The sequence below is a fragment of the Brassica oleracea genome, chromosome C9 (assembly GCF_000695525.1).
Source record: "Brassica oleracea var. oleracea cultivar TO1000 chromosome C9, BOL, whole genome shotgun sequence".
Classification (NCBI taxonomy): Eukaryota; Viridiplantae; Streptophyta; class Magnoliopsida; order Brassicales; family Brassicaceae; genus Brassica; species Brassica oleracea.
In genome coordinates, this window is record NC_027756.1 from 14,793,166 (window position 1) to 14,801,785 (window position 8,620).

The following is an 8,620-nucleotide window of genomic DNA, read 5'->3' on the forward strand; positions in this document are numbered from 1 at the left end:
TGATAAAAGTACTGTTTCAGAATTATCAATTAAAATAAATTTATTATATCAATTAAATATTCTATAAATATGGATAACAATTGCATATACATAGTTGCATTCAAATAAATAGGTTGTAAACGGTAAATTAGTATTTCTCATGTTGTTTTAAAATAGATATATGTTGAAGGTATTTTATGTTTAAATTTGAGATATATACAACACATGAAAAATATAGTTAAAACTACTATATTTTATTCATTATTTTTTCTTTGTATTTTTCTTGTAAGTAAATCTTCCATTAAGTTATACATTTTTATTTTAAGTACAAAAATAAAGTTATGATAGATTATGATAAAATATAATTGAAAATATAATACTTTTTTTTTTTTGATATTCTGAGATCTAATATAAAGAATGAGGCCCAATACAAAAATCAATTATGAAAATGAATATCCATATTTAAATGCTACAATAAACACATTTAAGATTTTTGTTCACATTTTTTTCTAAAACATGTTCATCATCCTCCAAGCTCCAAAAATCCATGCATATTTATAATGGCTACACTTTTTTTTTCTTTCATTTTTCTATTTCTATTTATTAAAGTAGCAAACATTTACCTGAAGCTTTGAAGAGAAAAATGAATTTGGGAATGCAAATTCTATTTGCAGTATTTTTAATGAGTTAGGATAATACTCTAAAAATACTGGTTTTGTCATTTTAAAATATTTCTACAAATTCATGGGTGAACTCCTAATTTTAACGCGTTCACATTTTCACCATTTGTAGTAAATAGATAAGATAATTTTCTTAAACAGAAGTCACAAAACCGATATTAAAATCAATTTGAATAAAAATAAGTAGATAAGTACTTTACCTTTGTTGTTGATAATTTTGTATTTCCCATTCTTTTAGAAGCTCTGAAACAGAAGTATACTCAAATACCATTTTCAATCTGAATTATCTTTACTGTTTTGGCTCATACTATATATGGCAAATACGGTAGCGTTTGAGAAGAACAATAAAAGTTTGAGAAATAGACAAAGGAATAACAATCAAAGTTTGAGAAGTTTTTAACTATTGTGATGGTTTTAAAAAGTTTCAGAGCCACGATATATGAAACCATGGATATATAGAGAAGAAAACAGTTGGATTACGTAATGAAATGTGGGATGAAAATTTTGAGAAAATTTAGGAGTTTGATAGTTAAAATTGCAGAAAAAATAGGGGATGAATTTTTTTTTTTTCAATCGATTGGTTTTGATTTATTATTTTTTTAAAGTTATTCCATGTGTCAAATTTTTATTTACCAAGTGACTTGTGTTTTAATATATAAATGATAGTAGAATAATTCAAGTCCTCAAACAGGTCAAACACTATAACATTTGCTAATTAACTGCACAATGCTAATTGGTTTATTGCAGAACTCTTAAATAAATCACAGGATCATTTTCGTCAAATAAATTACATGATTTAAAAATGTTGAGACTAGGAGTCTGCGAATAAATGTGTTCGACGTTGCTTCGTGGTTGCACAAGTCATAAGGTGTTATGACGTGGCGTCATCTTATTGGTCGGTGATATTAATTACGATTTGGCAAGAGATAATGATTGTAAACCTTAAAGAAAAGGATGAATCAGAAGATTTAGACTTATCAAGATTTAAACGAAGATTGGCTTGAGAGGTTAAAGGGATCAAACTTTGAGAGTTTGTCTTCAACGTTTTTGGAGTGCAGAGAGAAAACAGTGATGTGTCAAAGTTGAACAAGGTTTTGGGTTTTGAACAAGTCAGAAAACTTGGGTGTTAGATTAAGGTTGAGTAGATTAGAAATTGCTCAGTGTCTATTCACAAGTGTGAAGTCGAGTAAATCTGATTAAACAAAGAGTGTAATTTGTTTAAGAGATTTCTAATAAAAGACAACCGTTATTTGGAGAATCTTGTTCATTAGTATTTTGTGTTTCTGTGTTCTTTGTTCTTACAATTGGTATCAGAGCAGGTCACCTACCTAGATCTAGATATCTATAACAGGTTGAGGTCCAGCGGAGAACATGGAAACAACAGAGTGTGTGGCGGCTCATAAATCACTCATGTTAGATGAAAACAACTTTGGGCACTGGAAGGTACGTATGAGACAACAACTCAAAGGGATTGAGGAAGATGTCTGGACAGCGGTTGAAACAAGATGGACAGATCCAACTATTTTTACTGAAGAGGATGAGGAGATACCTAAACCCAAAAATACGTGGACAAAGGCAGAAAAGACGGCATCAAGACTCAACGCAAAGGCGCTATCAAAAATCTTCAATGCAATCAGTTCTGATCAGTTTAAACTCGTGCAGGGATGCTGTTCAACCAAGGATGCATGGGACACACTTGTGGAGTACTATGAGGGAACATCCACTGTTAAAAGAGCAAGACTAGACTACTTGGCATCTCAATTTGAGAACATGAGAATGACTGAAGAAGAATCTGTCACGAGTTTTAGCTCAAAGTTGAGCTCCATTGCAAATGAAGCAATTGTCCTTGGTAAAAACTTTAAGGATAAAAAACTGGTCAAGAAGCTGATATGATGTCTTCCAGAAAAGTATGCATCTTATAAGGCATTGTTCAAGGTTGGGATGAATACAGATGAGATGAAGTTTTCACAGTTGGTTGGGATTCTTAAAGCTGAAAAGATGGAAGCAACTACATGTCCATCCAAGATAGGAAAAGAAAGTTTTTTCTGCTGAGAAGGAAATTGATAGATTTAAGTCACTTCATGAAAGTCTGAATCAAAAATTGGATGAGTGTGTTGAATTACTGACACAAAACTTCAAGGAGGCTTTAAAGCATTTTGAGAAAAACCACATAAGGAACTCTAACTCACATGAGTGTTGTACTAGTAAAGGTAGTCAAACATGTGATTCTCATTGCCATGATGTGTGCAAGAGACAGTCTGGGGTTGAACATCCATATCATCAGAAGAGAAGTGATGAAAAGCTTAATCTTCTAGCTCTTGTTGGAAAAGAAAGTGATGAAGAACTAGAGATGGATTCTGATTCAGAGAGTGATGGATAGATAGATGTGAAGGCTGAATATCATAAGCTCTATGATAGTTGTGTTGAATTGAGCAAAGAGAATTTGAATCTGCTCAAGAACAAGACGATGTTAAAAGCTCAGATTAATATAATGGAGATGGAAAAGCCTACAACATTGATGTTGGAGACGTCAACATGTTCAACAAAGGATAACGGGTTACACAAGCAGACGAAAGATGAACAGGAAAATACATCTGTATTGGAATCAAAGATAAATAGATTATCAAATCTTTTGTCAGAAGAAAAAGAGAAAAGCATAAGTCTTGAGCATAATCTGAATGAAAATCACAAGTAGATCAGGATGTTGAGCAAATGAACAAAGGATTTAGATACTCTTCTTGCCATGGGACAGCCTGCAAAACAGAATTGGGGTCTAGGATACAAGGAAAATCGTGTGTTAAGCTCCACAAACAGTGTATCAAATCAAACAGGTCTGATTAATTTCGTTCGTGCTGAACTAGTTCCTAATAATAAACCAAAGGAGGTTGAATCACATCAAACATGTTCAAGCCGGAAAGTACTTGTTGAACAGAAAAATCAGAAGGTCAAACATGGATGTTACTCATGTGGGAAACATGGACACATGCACAGATACTGTGATGCTTTGGAAAGCAAGATTAAGTCAAGGAAGGCTGGAGAACATAGTCTCAACCATGGATATTATTCTTGTGGGAGACTTGGACATACTCATCGATTTTGTTATGACCGAATCAACAATATCAAGAAGGCTTGGAGTGAAAACAAATGTTATGTTGAGCCAAAAAGTTATTGTAAGGTATGGATTGCAAAATCAGATTTGGATTCCAAATGTAAGGAGACTAACAGTGTTCAAGAGCTTATGTGCAACGTAGCATGTTCAGGAAAATTGGGATGCACAAATGTCAACAGGAGATGTGTTAATATTGAAGTTGTTCGAGGCATACTCAGATATGTTAATGAAACCAATGCTTTATGCTTGGCATGAGCATTATGGGGTTCTAAGAGATGTGACAAAGGGAATATATGTTATGGAGATTTTCAAAGAGTTTTGTCACTCAAGCAGGGAGAGAATGAAGAGTTGTTTCAGTTTGATGATACTTAGTTAAGGGGGAGTTTCTTGCAATTGTTAGCTAGTAAGCTTGAGTTGTAAAACTCAGTGAAACAAGGGGAGATTGTTGAGACTAGGAGTCTGCGAATAAATGTGTTCGACGTTGCTTTGTGGTTGCACAAGTCATAAGGTGTTATGACATGGCGTCATCTTATTGGTCGGAGATATTAATTACGATTTGGCAAGAGATAATGATTGTAAACCTTAAAGATAAGGATGAATCAGAAGATTTAGACTTATCAAGATTAAAATGAACATTGGCTTGAGAGGTTAAAGGGATCAAGCTTTGAGAGTTTGTCTTCGACGTTTTTGGAGTGCAGAGAGAAAACAGTGATGTGTCAAAGTTGAACAAGGTTTTGGGTGTTGAACAAGTCGGAAAACTTGAGTGTTAGATTAAGGTTGGGTAGATTAGAAATTGCTCAGTGTCGATTCACAAGTGTGAAGTCGAGTAAATCTGATTAAACAAAGAGTGTAATTTGTTTAAGAGATTTCTAATAAAAGAAAACCGTTATTTGGAGAATCTTGCTCATTAGTATTTTGTGTCTATCTGTTCTTTGTTATTACAAAAAAAACCTCTGAAAAGAGAAAGAAAATTAAATGCAAACTAATTAATAAAACAAAATTATTCTAAAACAGTAGAAACACAAACAAAAATGTCAAAATCATCGGTCCCTGATCTCCGGTGCCGGCACCCACCCGTTGTAATCAACTATTTAATTTCCGACAATCCTATACATGACTCTATTCCATTACATTTAAACACCAAACTAAAGAAATAAACGTCGGAGATGGCCCCGGCAACAACAGTCAAATCTGCAACAATATTGTTACATATTATTCTCTATTAATGACTGTCCAATAAAATAATCACAACACCATAAAATTAATAAATAATAACAGCATCACTGATGATTTTAGTGATCTTGATTTTGGGTTTCACATGTTTTTATAAGCGAAGCTGAACTGTTTGTGGTGGACCTAACCCTTCACGCTGTCCCGAAAAAGACTCTTTTCCTTCACGGACTCTCTCTCTCTCATTCTCTATACTCTGTTTTCTTTTGTTCTCTCAATCATAACAATTTTTTTTTGAGGACGAGATGGGAAATTGTCAGGCGGTTGATGCGGCGGCGTTGGTTGTACAGCATCCCGACGGGAAACTCGATAGATATTACGGTCCTGTACCCGTCGCTGAGATCATGCGTATGTATCCTGGTCACTATGTTTCTCTTATTATTCCATTACCGGAGACGAATGTTCCGGCGACGACGACCAAGACGGTGGAAGATGATAAGAGTGAGAGAAGGGTCGTGAAGTTCACGCGTGTGAAACTTCTTCGACCAACGGAGAGTCTTGTACTTGGTCATGCTTACCGTCTCATCACTTCACAAGGTTTGAGTTTATGTTTTAATTTAAGTTTTAAATCTCTTTTTAGCTTTTTTGTGCTTTCAAATGTTTTGTTTTAAAACTATTTCCAGAGGTTATGAAAGTTTTAAGAGCAAAGAAGTACGCGAAGACAAAGAAGCATCAGAGGGAAACGACTGAAGAGAAGAATCCGACATCTCTAGAGAAGAAGGATGCTGAAGAATCCGACAAGAATCAGAATCTGGTATGGAATCTTTACTCGAGTGTAATAAATGTGTTTAGCTTAAGGATTAAGCTTTATTGGAAAGTAATTATATATCAATTAATGAGTGTGTTTTTTTTTAATAGGAAACGAATGATGAGAAGCAACGTGCAGTGTTAACGAGCTCAGGATCGTCGAAATCGAAAACATGGAGACCATCATTGCAGAGCATATCTGAAGCTACAAGCTGATGTTTGTTTTAGTTTTTGCTTTAGGGACAAGAAACAGAGTCTCTGTGTGGATCATCCGAAGATACAAAATCTCAAAAGAAAGAGATATAAACTCTCCTGAATAATCTCTTCTCTTTTAGGTTCCTTTCTGGTTATTACATATATTAATATCAAACCACTCCTTACAGATTAAGAACCGAGTCCGTTTTTGTCTTGTCAATGTATATAAGTTCTCCAGATTAAGAAATCGATCAAAATAAGGAAGTGTAAAACAAATGTTTTGTTGTACGTTTTTCCTTAATGTTTAGACAAGTTCTTGAAATAAAACAGTAGCAAGAGGATAAAATTCAAAGACATTTGTTAGATGAGTCCAAGAACTTTTGATTTGGATGTTTGTGAGCTATAAATGGTTGTAAGAAATGCATTGAGTCGGAATGATCATTGGTAGGTAAACACATCCTTCCAAGCATTTATGGAAAACCTATTTTAAAAATTAAAAAAAAAAACAAACTTACTTTGGATTATTTTGTAATTATATATATATGTAAATAAACTATTGTTTTGTTTTCTTATACCTAGAAAGTATAATTTCTAAAAGACTGTAAATATTTCTTTTGGATCTAAATCAAACTGAAATAAATTGATTATATTAATTTTGATTCGTTTTAACAGAAAACAAAAAGAACGATGGCACATCAAACCTAGACTAAATTGGAAATAATATTTACTATCCAAATAAATTTTACATTTCGTTAGACAAATTAAAAGAAGTTATAACCCAAATCCAACTAATGATTTAGGGTTAATTCGGTAATAGCTGTAGTTTTAAAAAATTTGGTGTAGAAAATACATATTTTTTATTGTGGTTTTATTGCTGTAGAATTTTATAGAATGCTTCAAAAAATTGCTATTGATATTTGGCTCTAGTGAACACTTGTATAGCTAGCGAGCCTGTAAGTTATTTCACTGTAGGTTATTTCAAGAGTTGTGATTTTAAAAAAAAAAATAAAGCTTGATTGTTATGAATTTAGTGAAGTAGAAATAAATAGGGGGTGTAGACACCTACAATCACTACCAATCACACACAAGAGAGGTGATTGGTTGGATTGTAATTGTTAAAACTTTACTGCAAGATTTAGGCTGTAGATTTTTTTGATTTAGTTGTAAGTTATGTAGCTTTAAAATTGATTGATACAACAATATATTTTCTGCGGCCAAAAAGATGGGATTTTAGAAAATAAGGCTTTGCCTGTTATAAATCATGGAGTGGATTGCATTTAACCAAGACAAGAGAAGAAAGTCCGTCGGCCACAACAAGCCCAGCCGCGTCCGCAAGGAGGAGAGAGAGTCGGTCAATGACCTAGCCGACTTAGAACTTAGGATGTTTTCCTTTTCTATGTTTTAATAGTTTTCCTATTTCCTGTTGGATTAGGATTTGTACTCTTTCCTTTTATCTTTATTTTGTAATCCTTATATAAAGGAACCTCTATTGATCATCAATAACACAGAAATATTCAGTCTCTAAACTCTCTAATTACAACACGTTATCAGCACGATAGATTCCAAAAACCCTGAGACAAAACCTAACCTAAAATCCGACACACATAAACCCTAAACCAGACGCAACTTAAAATTGATCGATCTCTCAAACCCTGAGGAACTAGACGACGCGCCACATATTATCTTGAAGCTCTTGACGAGACAAATCTATCAGCGCAAACTGTTCGTCGATCCGATCTCAGACGCGCTCTCACTCGCAGGAACAATACGCGGCGCCGTCTTGGTCTTTTGGAACCCTAATCCGAACCAACAAGATTTTCCAGCCAAATTCAAATCCTGTGAAAGATAAGTTTATCATACCTTAGTTGTTTGATGATATCTTGTTCAGATTATGGTGTTCATGTAATCTAATACTCCTTGTTTTTATTTCATGAGCTGAGAGGAGTTGGTGCAAAGATCTCAAACACAAAGCTGTTCGCGATCCATCTACCGACCATGAACCGCGGTTCTTCTCATATTGATTCCTGTTCACAACAGAGCCAGCCCACGTTCGCATCACAGCCAGCTCGCAATTCAGATCAGCCGCTTGCAAAGGTAGCAGCTCGCGAACTAGATAAGAAGAAGACGCATCCCGATCGCGTCCGACTACCTCAGCACACATCCGTGACCAGACGCAAGACCATTCCAGACAGCTCGCGTCCCGTCCCAGCTTGCGACCCGATAAGGAGCCAGCTCGCGTCCGTGTGCAACTAGAGGTTCATCTGACTTTGGTGGTCCGGTTCAACCCTACAAAATAAAGGTAATTCGAAATCTGAAAAACATGAATCGAACCTGGTTTTTTTTGTAAAGATTGAAACCCTAAAATATAATCTCTAAGATGAAAGCCTAAGGACAAATAGATCAAACCCTAAATGAGTAAATCGGAGCTCGAATAAGTCCGATCCCCTAAACCATAATTCAAGATTGATCCATTGATCAATTAAAATCAAAGTCTTAATGATTTTGAATCTCAAATCAAACTCCCTTGATCTAAGATCAAGTTGTTCCATTAAACCCTAATTTGGAAAAACGGTTTTAATTGTTTGATTTGAACCTTGATTGTTTGTTTGATCACCTAGAAAGATTGCTAGGATTGTTTAAACTCGAATCTGAATATGGATTGCATTCATACTGTTTAAAA

The 8,620-nt window shown here is 34.5% G+C and overlaps 1 protein-coding gene across 1 annotated transcript; it reads left to right on the forward strand.

Moving 5' to 3' along the window:
* Positions 1-5,119: 5,119 nt before the first annotated feature.
* Positions 5,120-6,286, forward strand: LOC106315638. The gene is made up of 3 exons (XM_013753431.1): positions 5,120-5,535; positions 5,622-5,752; positions 5,857-6,286. The coding sequence occupies exons 1-3, from the start codon at positions 5,244-5,246 to the stop codon at positions 5,959-5,961; spliced, it is 528 nt and encodes a 175-aa protein (XP_013608885.1). The 5' UTR covers positions 5,120-5,243; the 3' UTR covers positions 5,962-6,286.
* The last annotated feature ends 2,334 nt before the right edge of the window (positions 6,287-8,620 follow it).

Excerpts from the sequence above, each read along its gene's own strand:
- LOC106315638 (XM_013753431.1), top strand. The coding sequence starts at position 5,244 with ATGGGAAATTGTCAGGCGGTTGATGCGGCGGCGTTGGTTGTACAGCAT. Across the intron at positions 5,536-5,621 it reads CCGTCTCATCACTTCACAAG|AGGTTATGAAAGTTTTAAGA; the intron begins GTTTGAGTTTAT and ends AACTATTTCCAG. Across the intron at positions 5,753-5,856 it reads CCGACAAGAATCAGAATCTG|GAAACGAATGATGAGAAGCA; the intron begins GTATGGAATCTT and ends TTTTTTTAATAG.